Source organism: Colossoma macropomum, unplaced genomic scaffold (assembly GCF_904425465.1).
Source record: "Colossoma macropomum unplaced genomic scaffold, Colossoma_macropomum, whole genome shotgun sequence".
In the NCBI taxonomy this organism is placed as follows: Eukaryota; Metazoa; Chordata; class Actinopteri; order Characiformes; family Serrasalmidae; genus Colossoma; species Colossoma macropomum.
Genome location: NW_023494792.1, coordinates 38,330,428 through 38,354,080, shown reverse-complemented (window position 1 = coordinate 38,354,080; position 23,653 = coordinate 38,330,428). Strand labels below are relative to the sequence as shown.

At 38.7% G+C, this 23,653-nt stretch overlaps 2 protein-coding genes across 2 annotated transcripts in view; both read right to left on the bottom strand.

Moving 5' to 3' along the window:
- Positions 1-10,867, bottom strand: part of syn3 (synapsin III) — a 141,223-nt gene extending 130,356 nt beyond the window's left edge. The window contains exon 1 of the mRNA XM_036577108.1: positions 10,764-10,867. The gene's annotated coding sequence lies outside the window, so the exon portion shown is untranslated. The remainder of the gene's footprint in view (positions 1-10,763) is intronic.
- A 6,454-nt stretch (positions 10,868-17,321) lies between these two features.
- Positions 17,322-23,653, bottom strand: part of LOC118811191 — a 35,696-nt gene continuing 29,364 nt past the window's right edge. Inside the window, exons 24-30 of the mRNA XM_036575355.1 lie at positions 22,915-23,080; positions 22,690-22,810; positions 22,333-22,429; positions 21,955-22,042; positions 21,327-21,457; positions 20,976-21,124; positions 17,322-19,807 (exon numbers count right to left, since the gene is read on the bottom strand). Coding sequence (XP_036431248.1) covers positions 17,997-19,807; positions 20,976-21,124; positions 21,327-21,457; positions 21,955-22,042; positions 22,333-22,429; positions 22,690-22,810; positions 22,915-23,080 — 2,563 coding nt within the window. The 3' untranslated portion in view covers positions 17,322-17,996. The remainder of the gene's footprint in view (positions 19,808-20,975; positions 21,125-21,326; positions 21,458-21,954; positions 22,043-22,332; positions 22,430-22,689; positions 22,811-22,914; positions 23,081-23,653) is intronic.

Below are 23,653 nucleotides of genomic sequence, written 5' to 3'. Positions count from 1 at the left end.
TTTAGCCCCGCACATTCACACTAAAGTTTTAGTAAAGTAAGAATTGGTTTAGCCTAGAGTTCTTTTTGAATGAAGTACACAAAGGTGATTTACATATATTAGCCTTGACGGCACAGTAACAAAAAAAGCATGTTTAACTCTAAGGGATAAAGAGATGCTGGAAAATGGTCATGTAAAAATAAACTGGTTCATAAATCCACACAAACAATAGAAAAATTGCTCACAGTGGTGGTGACAGGAACCAGACAACTGAAGCATTGTTCATATGGAACCCATTCCACTTACTGATTTGTTTCATGTCACTACAGAATACTGGTTTTCATCCAGTGGCCAGTCCCAAACAACAGCATATGCTTCTCTTATAGCAAGGTGCTTAATTTTACTAAACTGGAAGAGTTGTCTTTCTCCTCTTTCTGGACACTGGATAAGAGATATGATGCCATTTCTCACTCTAGAGAAAATCAAATAGAAACTTTTCCTGTCTTATGTGGATGGCCTTTCCCTTATTCCCATTTCATAACACTGAACATTTTCATATCAACAACTTATTATTATTTTACCAGCTTCTTCAAGGTCTGCAAGGATTATATCCCTTTTCTTTTTTTATTTTTCTTTTGTCATTTGTCTTTAATTGTCTTGTACACTATTTCAGTAATTTAAGCTACTATCTGTAAAATATTTAAAGAAAACTAAAAAACTACATCCCACATTTAAAAAATCAGTGGAATTCCATTTTGCACATGTTTGAATGCACATCCCTATGCTTGCTAGGGAGCAGATGATCTGTAATTAGCAGCACTCTATCTGAATAAAGAGCATGTACACAGCTACAGAAGAACACAACTGGTTAAATTACATGTACTGTTGATTTGCTCAGGGAAAATATGTTAAAATATCATCTACAGAAAACACTCTTAAATATTGCATTGTTCTGCAAATGTTGCACAACATTAATTTGTTTGCTGAGTTTAACATAACATTGGAATAGAATAAAACATAAAATTTAAGATGCACCATAATTTCTGCACAGGCCAGATTTTATGTTTTATTTTTTTTACAATACGTTAAATTCAGGAAATGAACCTTGATTGTGCATTTAATGTGCAGAAGAGCGTTCTCTGTAGAGCACGGGTGTCCAGTCTTATCCACAAAGGGCCAGTGTGGCTGCAGGTTTTCACTCCAAACAAGCTGGAGCACACCTGACTCTAATTGTTTAATCAGTTGGTCTTAGTCTTCAAATATTTCATCAGGTGATCTCCTGCTTTGCTGGAGTGAAAACCTGCAGCCACACTGACCCTCTGAGCATAAGATAAGACACCCCTGCTGTAGCGGGTAACTTAGAAAAACAACAAAACATGTAACTTGACCAGGGCACCCAAACTTTTGTATATGATTGTATATCTGAGGGGAAAAACAATCAAAGATACTTCATACACATATTAAGGGCTTCCTTCTGCTCTAACTGCAAGAAAAAGGATTCTGTGCCACAACGTACAATGATCATTTAAAGTGAATGCAGCAGAAGCTATTAGGCGTGATGATAAGGCATTATATCTGCAAGATCCAAATTTCTTCATTCAAATTATGTGAGAGAGCGAGAGAAAGAGACAGAGGATGCAAAAAACAGAACAATTCCAAAAAGACAGCTAAAGGAAAGACAAACAGCAGTTGCATAAGCAGTGATTTATGAGGAAGAGATGCAAGCAGCCGACGATTTGCAGCCCTTAGCCATGGCTCTGAATGAGAAGCAGCAGGAAGATGATGGAGCTTCTTCAGATTCTGCTTCCAGCCACTGTCTGCTGTAATGCGTATTAAACTCTCACTATCCGAGGGGCTTTGCATACGGAGTGCAGAGCAGCAGGGTGGCGTCCTCTGACCGGATGAAACCCGGGTGTGATTAGAGAAATAGAGTGGGTTATGACACTTTAAATAGGCCTGAAAAAGAAAGCGGTGGGGAGCTGCAGAGAGCTGGAGGAGGAAGATAAAGACATTTACAGGAAGGCGCGTGATAAGGTGCTAATTGATACAGCGCTGGTTTGTGCGGCGGGTGATGAAAGCGAGAGATTCTGTTTGATCTGAGTGGCGAAGGCATACAATTGCATAACCAGGGATTTGGGGAGATGTAAACTGGAGCATTCATACCATAGCCTTAACAGAGAGCACGTAGGAGAGAGAATTTGATAGGCCTCACTGAACAGGCACATAGATGCAGTGTAGTTGTGAAAGGAGAATAAGTACCCAGGGAAGTGTGATGTCACTGACAAACATAACTTGGCAAGACTTGACACTCTCACTTCTATCTTTTCATTCACACAGTATGACACAGCATCAGTGATAGAATGTCCATACAAACACAGTGCCGCTAATTCTGCATTTTAATATTCATAACAATAAAACTGCATGCAAGATGTAAACAAAGTTGTGGCAAAAAACATATAAACTTATGTGTTCAAACCTTTTTAAGCAAAGTCCATATCCTACATATTTATTTTGTGTTTTATCTTTTTCCCTTGAGAATCATTTAAAATGTTTGTGTGGCTTTATGTACCAAAAACAGTTGTAATTCATTTTTACCTGACCATTTTCCAATCTCATTGTATCCTTTAGAATTAAAAATTCTCTTTTTGTTACTGTGCCTTTAAAACTGATACAAACTTCTAACAGACATTGAAGTTACCTAATATTAACTTTATATGTTGCAGTTTTACAGTAAAATTCTATTATATTCTGATTATTACCAGAGAAGTCTGCTAGACTGTCGGCTGCATTGCTGTTCAGCCTAATCTAGTTAAACATAACCTTTTATTTTGTATACACGTAATTTGTGACACATTACATTTTACAACATATTCAAGCAGTTTATAACTACAAACTATGAATACATGAATTTAAAAGATCCTGCCGGTGGGTTTCCTCTTTTTCAGTGATGCACATAATAAAGTTTAACGTCTGAAAATAGCCTGAGAACCTTACACTGGCAAAAAAAAAGACATTTTTTGTCATTATAATCAATTACACCATTCTGAAACAGATTTTAAAACATCACCTTCAGGTCAATGCATTACAATAATCAGTAAGAAATCCTGATCAGCAGCAACATTCTCATGAACTCACTCACTCTCATTGTTTTCATTCATATTTCTCACACACATTTCTTTTCTGCTTAGCCTTCACTGCTAGCAGCAGAGGCACAGATGCATGCCTGACAGCTACAATGAGCACTCACAGAGGGTCGTATGAGAGGCCAAAACACTACCGACAATTAAGAAGGAGGAAGAAGAGGCAGGATCGCTCTCGTGCTGTCACTGGTGAAAGGGGTTATTAAATCAGCCACCCTGTTGTACTGGGTCCTGAGTCAGGGCTGCTGTACAGATAACCAGGCTGCGCACAGGCTTATTTGGCAGTTTCCAGTGCTCTTCCACACAGAGTGCAAAGAAAAGGCTATTACATGCTGAAAAAGCAGCAGTAATGGATATACGGCCTGGCACACATTCAGGCTCTGCAGCTGTGTTAAGGTGAGGAGAGACTAACTGACCAGGAGGACAGCCAAGCAAAGCTGATGTGAATGTGATAACAGGGGTAAGCAGAGGGCAGGTAGAGGAGGCAGTAAGGAAGTCTGCATATCTTAGTTCAACTCTGCAGTCATGCATCATTGCACTACTGGAGCTTCAAGAGATTTCTATGTGAGATTTATTCAGATATCAATAAATGAATTAGTACAATGTATAACTGATAATATCTTGTGTACTAACCTAAAATCTTTGGACAGTGAAAACAACATTATTTTATTTGTCCTTTGATCAATTTTTGCCAGTTTTTGCAGTTTTCTTGAGAGCAGAATACATCATCAGCTGCATTTCTGATATCTCCACCCACTTTTTGGTTGAGTCCCTTATGTTTTGCACAGCCTTCTCACAAATGCATATGCCTGAAGAAGAAAGGCACATTTTGCGTTTATACATGCACAAGGCCCTGAGATGGTGCATTTAGGCTCATGCGGTGGTTTCATATGACACATGGGCAGAATGCATCCAATTTGCGCCAGATAAAATATTTCAGTGCTGCTGTTCTATATTTGAGCTGTTTTGAACTCAAGTTATAGGTCTAAGACCACTTCATATACGTTTATGATGCTGGTGAGTGTGAACCACTTCACTCAGCCAATGAGCTGATTAGCTTACCAACCAATCAACACTCAGTAACAGTACTGCTATCGTTCTACTACACTGTACCTGTTTGCTGTCGAAAAATGAAAATATATGGATATATATACATACATACATCATCTAAACCACTTATCCTTCTGGGTTGCGGTGGAGTGCTGGAGCCTATCCCAGCTGTCATTGGGCGGAAGGCAGGATACACCCTGGACAGGTCGCCAGTCCATCGCAGGGCAGACAGACATTTACAATCACACACTCACACCTAGGGGCAATTTAGCATGTCCAATTGGCCTGACTGCATGTCTTTGGGCCGTGGGAGGAAACCCACGCAGACACGGGGAGAACATGCAAACTCCACACAGAAAGGCCCCTGGTCACCCGGCCAGGAATCAAACCCAGGCCCTTCTTGCTGTGAGGCGACAGCGCTACCCACTGCACCACTGTGCCGCCCTATGGAAATGTATGAGTTTTCTTAAGATTTTTAATGGAATACATCCTTCTACTTTCCAATGTTAAAGTAAAATAAATCTTAAATGCTTAAATCTTAAATGCTAATGTATTTTTTCTTCCCTGACTTCCCACAACATAATTAGTACCTAAGTATGAACAACAAAAAGGGGTCCAATAATTTCATCTCTGCACAGCCACAATGAGTGTCTGGGTCTTCCTGGGTTATGTTTCACTTCCATCATTTTGTAAGTGTATGCACTGATGAGTAGCAGAGTGGGATGGTGGCTGCTAAAGACAACCAGACTGAACAAGAGTTAGAGAACACCGTGTCAACTTTACAGTCAACAGTATGGCAACACTTTACTTTCCCAGTTTCTTATGATGCGCAATATGTGTGTGTGGTTGACAACAGTGTACCATCTGTGCTACGTACAACAACATAACAGACATGCTAGTACACATTCATAGGCAGCACAGAGAAACTGATCTCAGGGGGAAGAGAGTTTTAAGGCAGCCAAAATAGATGCTGCATTTAACGTAAAATTGCTGGCTGGCTCTCCTTCCACAAAACAATCACAAACCCAACTGGCGTTTTCATCACTATTGAAAATGGGAACATGCTGTAGGTTTCATATGAGGCATTTCATCTCGGTTTATAGCTCAGTTGCACTGTTTATTATTTTGCACAATTCTGAAAATCAAAACTTGACTTCATAATCAAAAGATGTATTGAATCTGTAGCAGTGGGTTCATACTGTGTTTATATGCACATAATCATCTGACAAATGCAGAAAATCAGATTTTGTGAGGAATCCAATCAACGCGTTTACATGCACTTGGTTAAACATATAACGGAAAATTCTGGTCTACATGCTTCAGGCTGTAATCGGATTTCTGCTTTGCAACCAGACAATAAACTCACAGAAGACGACGTGACGTAAATGTAACGTAAAACTCAAACTTCATGCCACAGCTATTTTTTTTTTATTTAACATTGAGGCATTTTACTTGAAAATATGATCAAACATCATCTAGAAGACAAAGAATATTTAAATTCTTCATTGGTTTCAGCGTCACTTTAAAAGTGTTGTGTTGTCATCTTGCGGGTGCTGTGTTCAACGCTGCTTGCTTACTTCCGGTAGCGCAGTCTGTTTTCACACATGCGCAGACTGAGAAATCCGAAAGAAATACAGATTTTACATGCATTGAGACCCCAATTATTGAGCCAAAATGCAGCTCCCTTTATCAGATTTCTTAATCAGACTTCTAGACCTTACTCTGATCTATAAAATTTGAGTATGCTGTTTACATGACCATTAAATGACTCATCCAGTACAAAAATAGAGATAATAAATAAATAAATTAAAAATATCAAGGTTAAAGGTTAAATTCGATACTCTCATGATAATATTTTTTATGTTTTTTAAGGATGTTTTCCGATTTTATTATTTTTCAAAGACAGTACTGGATTTTGGTGCATTTATTTTCTATGATTTTCCAGGTTTTTCAGGACCTGTATGAGCCCTGCTGAACATTTGTGTATCCTTACACCCCTAGTAATTTGCAAATTTGATATTTACAAAAATGAAAACCAGGGAGTGGACTTTATTTATTTATTTAGCTCCAATCTAAAGCCAATTTTATCTTAACACCAGGAGGTGTTAATTAACAGCTGCAGGTAACAATCTGCCTTGTTAGTCCTATAGAGGCCTGTGAGTCAATATTTTGTTCTCAGACTAAAAGAACAGTCTAGTTGATTTTTTTGGTACCCTAAAAATCCAGCTTCTAAACTTACAACAGGCTTCTCATTGCTGAAATACTCTCTTAAAAAAAGGTGCTACACATAGTTCTGAGAAGGAAGAACCTTCTAAAGATTTAAAGAACCCTTAAATAATGTCAAAGTTCTTTAACTATTTAACATTTTTTGGAGGTTCTTTAAAAATGTTCTTCATACTCACACATCTCATTTACAAAACTGAAGTAAATGCAATGTGTCAATAAAATTGTCATTAGTTGGGAAATTTAAAGCCCATGATCAACATCGCCGCATAAAGCCATATACTGGAAAAGGGCCGATAGATACACACTTGATGTTTGTCACAGAGAATACAAGTAAAAGCTTCTTTGACTGCCTCTGTACTCTTTTTCCATAGGATATAATGGAATATTTACCAACATGGCAATTCGTGGGGGATTAATATACGATTCCTATTTGTGTAGCACACAAGTTACCTACCAACAGGTAGCCTAATGCAAGCATGGTACAGAGCATGGCGCTTCATGAGAACTACTCCAATAAGGTTACGTAGACAGTGAGAGCTGACATTGCACAAACACACTCAGCCTTTTTCAAAGATCTCAAATGGCACTGATTAGCAACTGAATGCGAAAATATAACACTAAACAATCTGGATGCCCCAATGAGATCTATTGCTTTCAAAGTCAAGAAGCTTAATCAGTATCATACCAACCATATTATGTCTGACCCCTGTTATTTTTGGACTACTTACTAACAAACCTCAGCCACATATTACCTTATTTTTATTTTTGCCTTTCTAGAAAACCACTTCAGTCAGTGCTGTAAGGCCACTGTAACCTGAACCATGACTTGGTTTATCTTTATCACTCATACATGTAATAATAATGGAATAAGTATGATGAGGCCACTGAAAATACTGTGAAGGCCTCCACACTTCAGAGAACGCATATGCAGCATGTGCCTTTTTAGACTCAGATAATCAGTTCCATCTATTAGTACTAAAATATGTGACATCAAGCAAACAGATTAACAGAAAGTGCAAAGCCGAAATGAAGAGTGCTGTATATCTATACGCATGGTACTGCGGAATTAAGCCTTTGCCATTATCGCATGTGCTGTCCCGCAATGAACCAAAACATCATGAGCTAAAAATACAGACAAGATGTACAAATCCTAAAATGCTTTAGGGATTAGATGACTCAGGGTTTCGCGTACTGCACTGCTGCTGCTATAGTCTGATCATTCATGTCTAAGAAAGTCTAAAGTAACTGATAACCTCGTTCAGCTGGGGACATATGCAGGCACGAAATGCATCCTACAAAGTCATCTGCAAGCTAAACTGAGAGCATAAAGTCTAGACCAGAGTGTGCAGTGGCCAGGGCTTTGCTAAGCTTCAGAAAATCATGTATCAGTGCAGAACAGCGCTCAGTAATAGCATTTACAATATTTTTCACTGAAGCTCAATTTACAGAATGTCTTTCATTTAAATGAGAGTTATTTCTATTAAAAGTTTTTCTAAAAAAGAGGAAACCCACACCAGAGGGATCTCAACATTTACATATGTTAATAGTTGCACATTTCATGTGTTCGAAGCAAAAATAAATGTTCGCTGTTATAAACTGTGTTTACATTTACTCGCTAAATTGTCAAAATAATCGCTACATTAGTAATCAACAGTGATAGCCCTAATTTAAACATGCTTAAAGAGAGTATTTAATATTTGTCATGTTGTGTAATATTCTGTAGCGCAGTATTGCATCCCTCAGCCTCGTAAGTTTAATAGAATTCACAATTTTGTATCCTTTTTGTGTTTTTGTCCATCAGTGTTCTCTCACTACAATAGCCAGCATGAAGTAATCAAATACATTACATACAGCACACAATAATGCAAATACGTGATACAACCATCCCTTCCATGGCAATAAAGAAATCCTGACAGTTAGCGTAACCACTGATGTAGAGACTAATAACTACAGATCTGATATTATGCATTCATGGCAGTAACGTTAGCTATCTGGCTTCCTTCTGCATTAGCCAGCTGGCAAAAAAAAACTCAAGCAACCTGCCCTCATCCCCTATCCAACTTAAACTGTCGTTTTTCAAAAGTTCCTTCCACCTTCAAGATACATCATTGGAAGGGGGTTTCTTTAAAGGTGATATATTCGGGCTATATCAGGGCTTCTCTGTTTTTTGTTTTCATAGCTCCTGCTGGACAGGTGGGTAACATTAACTCATTTTTGCTGTTTCACAGAATCAGTAGGTCAGTATTATTTGTTTTGTTAATGAATGTTTATGATAGCAACTGGTTAGCTTCACAACAGCAACTGTAGAGACAGAGAGACAGTTCACTAAACCACTACTGAGCTAACGTTAGCTATATGACTTGCTGTGTCGTTGTTCCCTCTAACGTTATATCATGGTATTTGGGTGTACAAGGTTTGCGAAGGGTTTTATGGCCACAAAGATATAACAAGGCATGTTGGCCTCGACAATGTGCGTCCACAAATTTGGGGGGTGGAGTTTCTGAAGGAGCACTGAAAGAAGGGGTGTGTTTGTTTTGCTGTTGAGTTCAAATGTCAACAATCGTTCTATAGAATCATATAGTGCTCCTTTAATCTTTAAACTTGCCCTAAAGCAGTGGTCTCCACCCCTCCACCTGGAGATCTACTCTCCTGCAGAGTTTAGTTCTATGCCTGCACCTAACATGCTGCCCTCTTCCTTACCCAACACTAATACATCTGATCCAGCCAATCAGTGACTTCTGAAGAAGTTAATTGGCTACAGCAAGTGTAGCACATTGTGGTTGGAACGAGACACCACAGGAAGGTAGATCTCCAGGATCAGGGTTGCTCTGAAGACACTGTGGCACTGGTGAAGGATGCGAGTAGACATGTATACGACAGATGGATACATTTTTCATTTTGGCCCTAATTAGAAAAAGGAGAACGGGATAAAAATGCAATAAATAAATACATTATTGTAGCTAAGATTAGACAGTGAAACGCTGCAACAATCGCCACGCAGCTGCAGCATTTAAAGACTGATAATTCCTGTAATAATTTATTCCCTTTAAGTTAATAAAATATTAGACCTCTTACTTTTGTTTGTACGGGTGCAACATACATATAGGCTATTTGTCTCCTTTAGCTCCTTTAACAGGCTACAGCCCTCTGTGGCCACACTGTACAAGCAGCAAAGGTAATTCTATTTGTGAAAAGGGCAGCAGAGGTGGCGCCACAAGAGAACACGACCTAAACCAGGTCTCACACGGTGTAATATCATGACACACTGAGGGGAAGGCAGATCATTTTCTACGGCTGAGTGCACTGGCCCGCATAAAAAAGCAAAGAGATGGTTCTTCAAGGGTTCTTTAGTGAAAAGAATGGTTCTATTTTAAACCATGAGTTCTATACAGAACCATTTCACGCTGAAATGGTTCTTTGCATGGTGATGGAGAATGTGTTGTGTATGGTTCTATGTAGCACCTTTTTGAAAGTGGTTATACATAGCACCAAAAAGGGTTCTTCGACTGTTACAATGTCAAGCTTGTAACAGTAGCAGAACTCTTTTTGGTGCTGTATAGAAACGTACACGTCACATTTTCAATCTGAAGAACGATGATTTCATCATGCAAAGAACCAATTAAGCATGGAGAGGTTCTACATAGAACTCATAACAGAACCATTCCCTTTACTGAAAAACCATCTTTTTTCAATCCTACAGGAATGTCTGCATGATTATAGTAATATAATAGTAATAACAGATAATAGTAATAATTTTATAGTCATTTAGGACTCTAAGATGTGCAAACAGTACAGATTATTATAGACGTTTTATGCAGCATAATATTCTTATAGCATGAGATCATTTTCTAATAGGATTCTCAACAAGTGCACTCACAAGCCTAAGCCTGCATGCCCAGTCACTGCTCTCACAGCGGTGCTGCGAGGCTACCAACACTGGTGAACCATAAAGAGCTCGACGCTCCATTTGTTGCACACGAACATGAGGTCTGTAAGCGGCAGGCTGGGTAGGGAATCCCCCCATCCTACACTTTCCCCACTCGCAGCCTGGAAGTCAGAATAGATGCCGCACCACAGCGTTTTCTCTCACCTAACCAACCAAACGGAGCCGAGCAACACGATTCAACCGCACACCACCTTCAGTGCGAACATATTCCCTTCGCAGATCTGCTGCCTCTCTCAGCAACCACCACCCGCTCAAACACGCAGGGAGCGGTTAGGCTGGCCGTCAGTCGCTCCATCCGCTACAGAAAAACACGGCACTATGACAGCCTGAGGGAAACTCCGGTTATTCCTCCATTAACGATACTGCAAACATTTCATACAAAAGCGTTAATCAGCATTTGTACATTTAGGCTTTTCCTTTACCTCAGAGTGTGTGTGTCCGCTCCGCTGTCGGTGTGTGTGTGTGTGTGTGTGTGCGCTCGCGGGAGGGGGGAAGCCCTGCGCTCGTGCCACAGCTTTCTCCAGGCTACCTCCCTGCCTCACAATGCATGCCGGGAACGTGAACAACGTCTCATTGCACTCATCGGCACCTCCCCAATACCCACACTCCTCCATGTGACGCGGGAACATTAATATTTCAGCAGTGTGAGCCGGAACAGCAGCCAAAACGCAGGATATGAGGACGCTGATATTAGCCCTGCTCATCACAGGAGGCGCCTCATTTCACTGAAGGATCTGCATTTCAGTGCAGCATCCTCTGTTCACGCGCAACGACCGTTATTTAAACTAGCGGTAGGCAATAGGGCAAACGTAACATCGCGATACTCACGATTTACCATTACGAACCACAATATTACAGATACAGTGAAACACACATAACGATATGTTACACACACAAACCATAATACTACAGATACAAACTGCCACGTGCACAGATTAGTTTATTTATCACGGCAAACCATAATATTACCGATACAAACTGCACTGCAGACCAAAGGTACTTAATTAAAGTGATTATGTTTATTAAAAGTTTATTTTATTGAGTGGAAGAAGGTAAGTGTTTCCAATAAAGTGGCCAGGGGGAAGAAGGACAAGGTAGGTGTTTCTAATAAAGTTGGCAGAGGAGGGGATGAAGATTTTTACCTGCTTTATTAATCAAAATGAACCATTTTGATTAATAAAGAACCCTTGAAGAACCATCTTTTTCAAGTGTGTCATTTGCAAAGAAAACCAGGTTGAATTTAGACTTAATGTCATGTGCTGTACAGGTGAAATAAATGTCTGATTACAATATTAATGTGTGTACAACTGCTTTATGTTTACATTTGCTTTCATTAAATATATTTACCAGAGATAAAGTCCTCCTGGAGTAAAGGGTAAGTACAGTTAAAAATTGGGTAAATGTGACATTTTTGATATTTTGTAACGAAATATTGTAAAATGTAGACGTTATAAGCTATGCAATAAAATGATTTTAAACATAAATGGAAATATTGCTCCCTGACACATTTAAATAATTTAGTATTCAAAATAAAACAGATAATATTAACAGTTATATCTGTCCTCTGATGTATTCAACCATGTATCAGACATGTGTATGATCCATGTAAAATGCATACATGTCCATTATTTGATACTTACACATCATGTACATATATTTTAAAATTTATACCTCACCCTTTATGATATAAACATGGCCACATATCAGATTTCTGTGTGGGCAGTCATTGTTCTTCAATGTTTCATTATGAATGTGAAAGCTGGATAATAAACAAGCAAGACAGGAAAAATATAGATGCCTTTGAACTTTGTTGTTTGTAAAGACTTTTGAGAGTACCTCAGACAGCAGAGTCTAAAGTCTAACCAAATCAAGCCTCACCTCTCACTCGAAGCCCAGTTAACAAAACTAAACCTCTCTTATTTTGGACATATGCTGAGAAGAACCATCCAGAGGCCAGAAGACCCAAGATATTCTAGTTAGCCTGTTAAAAAACATACAATGTAGCCTAAACCAAAGGATTATTATAAGTAATGTAATCTGATTACGCTTTGTTACTTTTAAATTACATTGTTAAAACAAAAAAATGCAGGTGATGTATAATTGTCTGTGCATTATGTATACTGTATGTCCATCTGAAAACGCCATTAAATATTTTGGTGGAGTTAATCAGGTATTCAAATAAGGCATCTGCAATCTGAAATAAAAATTTAAATAAAAATAAATACTTATAAATACTTTACATTCCTAATTTGTCCTGAAACATAACACACCCTTAAAACTGCACTCACAGGAATTATGTGGATTTCCTAACTGAGGACCCTGTTTAAACCTTTCAGCCAATCTTGTCCTAGGTGGTAGGAGGGGGAGGCAAACCACAGATTATAGATTAATATTATTTTCCCCCGCCCACTAATGTACAATGACATAATCAAACATCAAAATATGTTTTCAAAGGCAAAGGTCATCACATTTAGATGGAAGATTACAGAAAAACAAGACATTTTGTCTTTTTAATGATATTATATGATAAATTGTTACCTGTTACCTCAATGCCTGACTACACCACTGGAGAGGAACAAACCGATTGGCACTCTTCTTCTGTGAATACAATTTATTCCTGATCCAACTTCAATTAAAAAAAAACAAAAAACAAAAAAAAAAAACAAGGTGATACATCGGATTTGCATCACAAAGCCCAAAAGGCATTGAACACACAAGCTGTTATACAGCCCAGTCAGCTGCATGGACCATTTCAGCATGTCTTTCACATTCACAAGGTATAGCGCATACCCGCTGCCGGTCACTAGAGGACGTGTCCATTTGGTCCATTTGCAAAGTGTAATATTAGTGGTAGCCTGTACTGTCAGAGGAAGAGGAGCATTCCCTGGGGATACACATGCAGAGACTACACAAATAAACATTTATCTCACAGTGTCAGGCAGACATAAAGTTGTTGATGAGAAGCTGACAAATAATAATTATTATTAACTAATTAATTAACTAATAAACATTGTCTATAATCTTGTAGACACTTATTTATAGAAGACTACTAAGATATAATCATTCACCAAGGTAATAGTGCCATAGCATTGGATTTTCTGTTCCCTGGGGTACTATGCACTTTATAGAGTGGTTTAGAATGTAATGTTGTCTGGGTGATGCACAGAAAATGTAATGGGAAACTCTTCACTGATTTCTTGTGCAAAACTGATTGAAATTTCCAGGCTGCAACGTTGATTTTATTGCTTTTCTTGTTGATTTTATTGCTTTTTCCCTTCCCCCCAACAGTTAAATGCACGCATGCGTGCACACACACACAAAACCAACAATAGCATCTTATTTGCCCTGCATTTACCGAATACAAGGTTTTAAAAGAAAAAGAATGAAATTGGTTTTCATGAATCTGGAAATTATTTGGTTAATTCTGTCCTAAATGGTACACATACATAGAGAAGAATGCATATTTAGCTCTTGAAGGAATTAATGACTGAGAAATGTATATATTTATATACTTATATATAAACTATATGCCTCCTTCAATGTTTTTTTTCTGAAGTATATTATTGGATTAAATACTTTTATATTTACAAATTTACTATATGAGAATCAGGTTTTTGAATAAATTTACCTGTTCGAAGTAGTAGTACTAGGAGTAGTTTTTTCAGCTGGAGGTCAAAAAACCCCTTGACCTGGCTTGGGGCAGATGGGCAGGATCATCAGAGGTACCATTGATTTTACTTGAAGACAATAGTTGTGCTCCCTACAAAATCCCTACACAAGGATGGATCCCATAGGCTAAAAAGCCTTCAGAATGGAGGTTGTCAGGGAAAAGATGATTTGAGGCGAGAGGAAACAGTAGCCAGTACCTGTTTGTCTTACAGGGTCATTTCAACTACCCGAGATTAGTTGCCCTTGGTAGGCAGTGAAAGTGGTGACCCCATCCTATGCACATTTGCTTTGTCTCATTAATCACACTGAGCAAAAATCATTAATCACACAAAAATTTAAATTAATGTCTCATTAATCACACAAAAACAAAAATATGCTGAGCATGGGTCTCCATGACCAGGTTTAGGAACAACCAGCCTATGCTACACTATGTACATAAATGAATAGTTCTACATTCTTTTCTTTCTTTATTCAGTAGAATTTTTATTCTATTGTTTTCTGATATTAGAATCCAGATCCTGTCAAGTTCCAGAAGCCTCTAGTGAACTCTAGGTGTTTACATTTGTGTTTAGATGAAAGCTTTCTTCTGGCAGGCCTTCAAATAGTTTTTGGCATGGATGTGGCATCTAAATGCAGGTCTGGAGATATGGTTACCCAGAGAGCTACCATCTTCTGCAAAGGATGATCCTTGTGTCTTTATTCCCTACTGTTCACAGACACCTGCGATGGACTGGCGACCTGTCCAGGGTGTATCCTGCCTTCCGCCCAATGACAGCTGGGATAGGCTCCAGCACCCCACCGCGACCCAGAAGGATAAGCGGTTTAGATGATGGATGGATGGATGTTCACAGACACTGCCTTATATATATATATATATATATGGTCACCACATACACTATATGGCCAAAACTATGGGGACACCTATGAGCTTTTTGGACATCCTATTCTGAAACCATAGGCATTAATATAGATTCCCCCCCTCAACCCCACAGCTATCACAACCTCCTTTGTTCTGAGAAGGCTGTCCACAAGATTTTAGAGTGTGTCTGTGGGAATCAGAGCATGTGAGCAGTGCACAGTGGGAGGGGAGCAGTGTGATTTAACAGAGCGGCTTTTCATAAAGTCGGAGCATCAGTGTTCTCTCTTGCTCTTTCTTTTTTCCACACTGACTACCTTTGTGTGACAAGAGTGATGCTACAGTGACTGCTGCAGCTACATTGACTTAAGTCGTACATTTGGCTGCGTGAACGATAAAGAAGATGGTGTTAAAAGCACATACTCAACCCTTGGCAGCTTTATCTTTACCCCTGGCAGTTTTCTAGTTTGTGATCGGGCCGTCGCTTCAAGCCTATACCTTCTGAAAAAAAGTCTATGTATCACAGAATGTATAACTGGTTTTTCATTTAATAATGACCATGAATTACATAATTAATGAAATAAAGTATGTTGTGTCTTGTCCATACACTTGAGCCATAAAATAAATATCATGAGAATGAATCAAATGGAGCGGACACAGCGTGGGATTTCTCTGACGTGTGAGTGAGGAGTGGGACTTAGAAAGCCCAGAGAAGAGTTGAAGCAGAAGGATTACAGGAACGCTTTGTGCAAGGAGCTTAATATCTGCCACTCCACTTCATTCACGCATTTGTGAGGCCAGGCACTGATGTTGGACGAGAAGGTCTGGCTCGCAATCAACATTCCTGTTCATCCCAAAGCTTTTCAAACCACGCTTTTATGGACTTTGCTTTATGCACAGAGGCACAGGCATGCTGCTACAGAAAAGAGGCTTCCCCAAACTGTTCCCGCAAAGTTGGAAGCATATAAGTGTCTAAAATGTCTTTTCATGCAAGAGCAATTAACATTACCCTTCACTGGAACTAAGAGGCCCAAAACCTGAAAAAACAGCCCCAGACCATTATCCCTCCTCCACCAAACTTTACTACTGACACTGTATATTCCAGTGGGCAGCGTTTCCCTGGCATCTGCTAAACATAGTTTAGTCCGTCAGCCTGACAGACATTGAAGTGTAATTTATCACTCCAGAAAACACATTTCAACTCCTCCAGAGTCCAGTGACGGTATGCTTTACACCACTACAGCTGACACTAAGGCATTTTGCTTAGTGATCTTAGGCTTGTGTGCAGCTACGTTGCCATGAAAACCCATTTCATGAAGGTCCTGACACACAACTCTTGTGCTGATGTTGTTTCCAGAGGCAGTCGTGTTGTACTGTACTCTGTAGTACGCACTCCAGCACACTACAGCCTCACTGTCTGAGTGTGTGTGGTCTACCGTTTTTTGGCTGAGCTGCTGTTGCTCCTAGATATTCCTATTTAACAATAATGGCGTAGTTGACGGGGGCTGATCAAGCAGGCAAAAATTTCATGAACTGACTCCGGCGCCAGTGGCATCCTATGACAGTGTCACATTTAAAGTCACTGCACTCTTGAGTACGACCCACTCTTTTGCCAGTGTTTGTCTATAGAGATTACATAGATATGTGCTTCATTTAATACACCTATTAACAACGGGGGTGTCTGAAAAAAGTGAACTCAGTAATTAGGAGGGATTTCCACATACTTTTGGCCATGTGTATATTGGTTTATTTAACTGTGTATTCTCTGATCTTCCCCATGTTGATGAACGACTAAGTGACACACCAAAAATCACCTTTGTCTTCATTTGCTTAATTTTAACTTGGTTTGCCCTTTATTTGTGAGCAAGTGATTTGGTTACTTTTGCCATGTGTAATTGTTTTATGATGTACAAGTTCAAAGGTCATTAGAGTAGTCACTACATTTCAGGTGGAGTTTGAAGATCCTTACTTTTAGGTGATTAAGGGAATTTAAACTCTGTATCACCTCATGTTTACACCCCAATAAAACAAGGAGTCGTGGACGAGAGGTTAAGAGTTCCTGAATACTTACATAAGTGGACTTACATAAGTGAAGTACACTCACTTTATAAGGCCACTTCATTAGGTACCTTGAATCTATGCTCATTGTTCAATTTATCAGGTCCACTTACCATACAGATGTGCTTGTGTAGTTCCACGATGCTGATAATTTTAGTACAGTAATTGCACCTTTATGGTAAGTGGAGCTCATAAAATGAACAACAGTACACTTAACTTTATTAACAGTTACTGTTAACTTTATTAACAGTTACACTTTGTTAATAAAAGTTCGAGAGGTGCCAGTAATTGAGTGTTCTTAGACTAAGTTTACATCAATTAAAGTTATTTTTTTCAAATTTTCAATGTGAGATTGCGCTAATTCAGCCCAAAAATATTTTTTCTTTCCCAAGGGCAAAAAATATGACTATCTCAGTGGTTTGCCTTAATGTTTTTATTCAAGCATGTTAATGCTCCACACAGAATGAAAAGCATACATTTGGTTAATTGTTATTTAAAAGTAAATTAAAGTTCATGATATAAATCACAAATCAAAACTTGCAATCCGTATAGCTCTTTCTGCAGATTCGTTTACACCTTCAACTAGATAACTAAACACATTTTTCTTATTTGATTTTATGGGCAATAAAAAGAAAAAAATACAAACCATCTATCAACTACATTACATCTATAATGACATGTCTTTACTGCCACACATAACAAACAAGAGTGACATACTTTAACAGTCTCGCATGCTGTGAAATTTAGGCTTACTTTACTAAAGTGTTTTAAAATTAGAACAGGTTAAAAAAAAAACAGTTCAGACATAAGAAAAAAGTGGCTGTGTGTGATCAGGCAGGATGCAGCCAAAAGCTTCCTCAGGTTTTGCACAGCAGCATATTAAGCAATTAAAGCTCATCAAAAAGGGCAGTATTAATTTTGAAACAAAAGGGGCAGGGGCTTGGGTCATTTAATTGAAGTGTAATTATCTGATAGGTCAAACCACTATCATTCAACAAATCAATGATAGCAGATCCTAAGAATTTTCTTAAGTAAGATAAAAAAATTGGGGTAAATGGGTGCTACTCCACAACTAATGTCTCGCTTTACAGCCCTTACCTGTTGTTTTACCTTTTTGTGAAGCAGCACTAGTCTTAGATGTACTAGCAGGATTAGGAGCTCTCTGTGTTTTGACACTGTCACTTCTAACTGATTTGGAAGTGTTGCTTTGAGTTGACAAGCTTGGATTTAATCCTCCAGATGACCTGGTTAAACCAGGCGTCTGTTGTCTAGCATTCTGAGTTTTGACTGACTTTGAAGTTTTGGTATCAGTTGACAGCTTCGCAGATGAAACCACAGGACTTGAACCTCCAGGTGAACTGGTCAAATTTGACCTCTGTTGGCTAGCGTTCTGACTTCTGACTGACTTTGAGGTCTTGGTATCACTTAACAAGTTTGTAGATGAAACCACAACACTTGATGCTCCAGCTGACCTGGGAATATTTGACAACTCTTGTTTGGCACTTTGACTTCTAACTGGCTTTGAAGTCTTGGTTTCTCTTAACAAGTTTGTAGATGAAACCACAGAAACCACAGACTTCGAAGTCTTGGTTTCTCTTGACAAGTTTGTAGATGAAACCACAGAAACCACAGACGTAGGCACATTTGACAACTCTTGTTTGGTATTTTGACCTCTTACTGGCTTAGAAGTCTTGACATCTCCAGTAGCTGACCTGGGTACACTTGACGACTTTTGTTTAGCATTTTGATTTCTATCTGGCTTTGATGTCTTGCTGTCACTTGACAAGCCTGCAGACAAAGTCAGGGGACTTACTTCTTTAAAGGTCAAATTTGCTCTCTGTTGTCTGGCCTTCTGACTTCTACCTGAGTTTGAAGTCTTGGCATCAGTTGACAACTTCTCAAACAAAGTCACTGGACTTGATCCTTTAGCTGACCTGGTCAAATTTGTCCTGTGTCGTCTAGCATTCTGATGTCTCTTGGAATTTGAAATCTTGGTATCAGTTGACAAGTTTGCAGGTAAGGTCACAGGACTTAACCCTTTAGTTGACCTAGTGAATCTTGACCTCTGTTGTCTTGCTTTCTGATTCCTAACAGAATTTGATGGCTTGGTATCAACTGACATGTTTGTAGACAAATTCTCAGGAATTAATCCCAAAGCTGATTCAACAACGCTCTCTTGTGTGGCATTTTGACTGCTAACTGGAATTGTGTCATTTACTGACATGTTACTTGGTTGCACCACAGAACCAAATCTTCTAAGGTACCTTTGATGACTCAGTGGCCTTACAGTCTTCCTGCTGGTGGACTTCCTGACTGAGGAGATCTTGGAGAGGTGGGTGTGTGTTGATAGGTGTGCTATACCATTTCTGAAAGATTTTGTCTTTGAGTGTGTGAAGGTAGGTCGAATGGCTGCACGATGACGAATAATATGGGATTTTCGTGGGCCAGTGACTGTGACAGAGGACAGAACTGGGTCTACAGGCTCTATAGTCTCTTCATCACTGGTAAGACTTGAGAATGAAGAGTGGCTAGAAAGCTGGCAGGATTCAGACAAATCATCGAAACTAATAAGATTCATCTGGGAAAACTCATCCATGAGGACTTGCTCAGGACTGGTCTCTGCCTCCCCTTCATACTGAATTAAGTACTCAGGGTACACCTGATGCTTCTCAAATACAACAAATATGGAGGGGTTGCTGATGTCATTCACACAGCTGTCATAGAAAATGGTGTCCTCTCCATCTTTCGCAGGAGGGCGGAGATAGTCGGGACATCCGTTGGTGTATTCTCCTACCAGAACTCGGCAAACAAACATGCATCGATTTCCAGACTGGTTGTCAGTGTAGCTGTGGGAGTACTTGGCATCGCTGGCAAAATAACTCCCTGTAACAACATGATGCATGCATGTTTTTAATTCCTTCATTGTGAGTTTATTTACCTGAATACTGTGTAGGGATTGTCAATATGATGATAAATTATCATACCACATTAAATTACATCATGGTACATTTTTTTGAACATCATCATCGTTAGAACTTAAAAGCACTGATCAACTGCATGTTTCAAAGATAATATAGGACTCTTAAGGCTACAGGCTGCTGCACACCATCAGGCAACACCAGAGACTGTCACGTCACCTTGCATCTTACTATTATTGTACTATATTAAATCTAGATCACAAATCCAGAGTAGGTTAGGTGTGGCTTGAAATTTACACAAAGAAAGGTGCCAATATAAAGCCTTTAAGACAAACAAATGCCAATATACATGACACCTCAAGTAATATTACTAGCATGTTCACATCATATTTTACCTCATCCATTCTAGCTCTTACAGCGAGTTTAGCTAATGAACTAATACTGCACATTATAAATTCACTAAATGACACTAAAAGATTTATACCATTAAATCTACACAAGTAGATTGTAAAATGAGTTTGAGCTGCTTGTTTATTGCCACTTTTCTGTGATGGTTCCTATGAGCTATAGCTCTGCTTTGTACTGTCTGCTATCCTGCACCAGAGACCCTCTGGCTTCTTATCCAGAGTGTGGTAGCCTTTAGTCAGCTGCAGTCCTTCTTTAGGCTAAACAGATAAGAAACTCTGAACAAAATGTAAAACACAAGCTCTACACTGCCCTTAGGTGGAGTCTAAACTCACTCTTAAATATGAGAACATATGATGTTAGAGAGAAGCTAATTTGCATTGCATTGCTTTTTAACTTTCATGACTTTTCGACTGTTCAAACATTAGGACTCATTCCTAATTATGAGTCCTACAGTTCAAATTTAAGGATCAGTTCCTGACAATATAGTCTTCTAATGATTATAACCCCATTCCTAAATGAAACTCTCACATTAGTATACTGTTCATTAGTCACCAGACAGTACTAAGTATTACATTTGCCTCTTTCTGTCTTTTTATTTGAATTAAATTCTAAATCATCCTCCAATCCTGGAGGACTTGCACAGCATAGTGCAGTTTAGTGTATTCTGTTTTATAATTTACTGCAAATTGTAGAATGAAAAAAGTGTTGCTAAATTATGAACTTACCTTTCCCATAAGCTGTCCCATGTACTCCACAGATTCTCCAGTCAAAGTTCTGCTGGCAGATTGCATCGATATGCTTGTGCTGAGTTCCGTGAAACAGAAATTTCTCATTTTCTTTGCCTGCTGTTTTCTTTTTCAGGACATCTCTTTGCCTGTAAGAGATGCATAAGACATTCTCCTTTTAGAAATCAAATGCAGGCTGAACAGTAAAACACCCAAAATCCATCAACTCACAGAGTAGTATTTTCCAGTCCCGCAAATAGCATACCCCTGCAGTGCACAGGTCAGTACTCCCTCTCCTCTGATTTATCTTATTCACATGGTGGTCTACACTTTGTAGATCATCTAACATACCACTGAAAAACTTCCCATAAGTCCCGATTCTGCACTCTCTCAATGCTCTTCACATGAAATCCAGACATGGTCTGACGAAAGAGCTCATCAGTCTTCTTATACTCATCAGTATTGCTGTTTAGGAGAACTCTCTGGAAAAGAAACATTTGCTATTTCTGCAAATATCATTACAGACACTTGTCATCTATATATATTGCATCTTCTTTCATTGTCCAAAATGTCTCTTGGTGTATATGGCAATTAATTGATTTTAATTTACTTTTTTGCATTCCGTATTTTATATTTTGGACTGCCTGTCTTTTTGTCCTTATATTCAGCATCATGGTCATAATAGCAGTCCTAACACCACTGTAGTGCATCTATAAAGTAATAACATAAATAAAGGCTACAAAGTACTGTCACTTATATTTAACAAGATTTAGGGATTTTACTTGTAACTGACTTGTGTTATTCTTGTCAAATGTTTGGAACAGCACTTGCACATGCATTTTACTGCTCTTAAAAACTCTCAGTATTCATTTTTCCTAAAAACTGAATGTAGATATCATAATATTTTTACATTAAAATATTATTATGACAGTTGTTTGGGCACTGGGACTGTATTGATGAAATTTACAAAATGTGTTACCTTGAAACCACTTTCAGGCATGTTGGTCTTATCCCAGTGATGAGGCAAAGCTTTAGAATGTTGTAAGGGACCCCTGGATTCCTTTTGACTATGGAAAAAAAAATGTATATATTATAAGTTGCCATCTATGAAAAAAAGAAATAAACATCAATATTTTGAAGCATAGTCTTTTTAAGACTTTTTTTTCACTTTTCTCCAGCTGGATTTTTAGTTCCATATGCTGTTCAGAAGAAAATCACAATTTATAACAAATAATAATATACATGTATAATTTACAATAACTTTGCAATAAATTTGCAGTATTTCAGAATGTATTGTAATTCACAGCATATATGAAACTGGAATAATATTTTTAAAGCATAGAGCTACATAGAATACCTTGCTTTGATTTTCTGTATATCTTCTGCAGACAGAAACACAGGTCTCCTCCTGACTGACCTTTTGGTGCCCATCTGTCTGTTGTACTGCATCATGTCTGGGTGAAAAAGGCTTAGTCAATTAAATGTAAAATGGCAGAAAACAAGTAAATAACAACAAATTGAACAATATATTATATTTGTACTTCACTTTGTAGATCTTAGGCAGTTAAACAGTACAATAATGGCGTTACATATTCACAGCAACAGAATATATCGTAAGAAGCTCTTGTCCTAAGAAGTACCTAAAGATCAATGTAATAAATTTCTGAAATCCATGAAATGTGAGGTGTTCTTTTAAGCACAGCTAAGGCCTAACCTTGCATGTTGAGCTCACAAGAACGTTGGCCTGCTGTAAACTCGATTGTGGCGCTGCTGTCTTCTTGGTATTTTCTCTCCAGATCCTCACTGGTGATGGAAGGTGTGCGGTGTGTTCCTTGCTGTAAGTAATGAACAAAATACATAGTATCCCAACACAAGTTGGCCTTTATTCTTCAACTATTTCAAATTAGTACAGCTTCTTGTCCTATAGAGTGTCACTTACTGAAGATCCATACTGGATCCAGTTTCCATTCTCATCCTCCCAGTACCAGACCCATGTGGTGGTGAAGATGAAGTTGGGATTCAGCACTGAAGAAACAGTGGACAGACGGCGAACCTCTGCAAAACCTTGAGTCATAGTGTCAAAGTATACTGGTACACTGCCATCACTGGAAAATGAACAGGGGAAAAAGAAATTCTTTTACAAGAAATCAGGATAATGTTTCTGTACAGCTATGTACCCAGTTTCAATACTTTTTTTGACATGAGCTTGGATTTGTGTCACCTACAGGCAGTGAGGAGCCTATTTTTCAACTGCACACACTCACCCTCAGCTAGGTTAGCCTCAGTGAGGTAATCGGTTAACCATGCAAACTTTGGAATGCAAAAATCATTTTTTGAGATGCCTGAACATAAAGTACATACATTTTGTGAATAATTGATTTGTCTGGCTGCAAGCTTTGCTTTAGAACTGTGGTGTTGTGCCTATCGTTTTGTTGCTGTTAGCTGTGTAGCCTTTAGCATGCTAACTGGCAAGCTAGCAAATTAAAGTGAGGTTGTGAAGCATTTTAAAGCATTTTATTGCTATGGCTTTTAAACAGCTTTGTACACCATTATTTTCAGGATTTGAAAGGTTTTGATATCTGAGCAAGTTCTGCTCCCGAAGTCAACATTTGTGTTCAGTGGATTCCTTAACTGTCTGTGCGTTCCATTTATCTCGGAAGTCGGATGTCGGAGCTGGG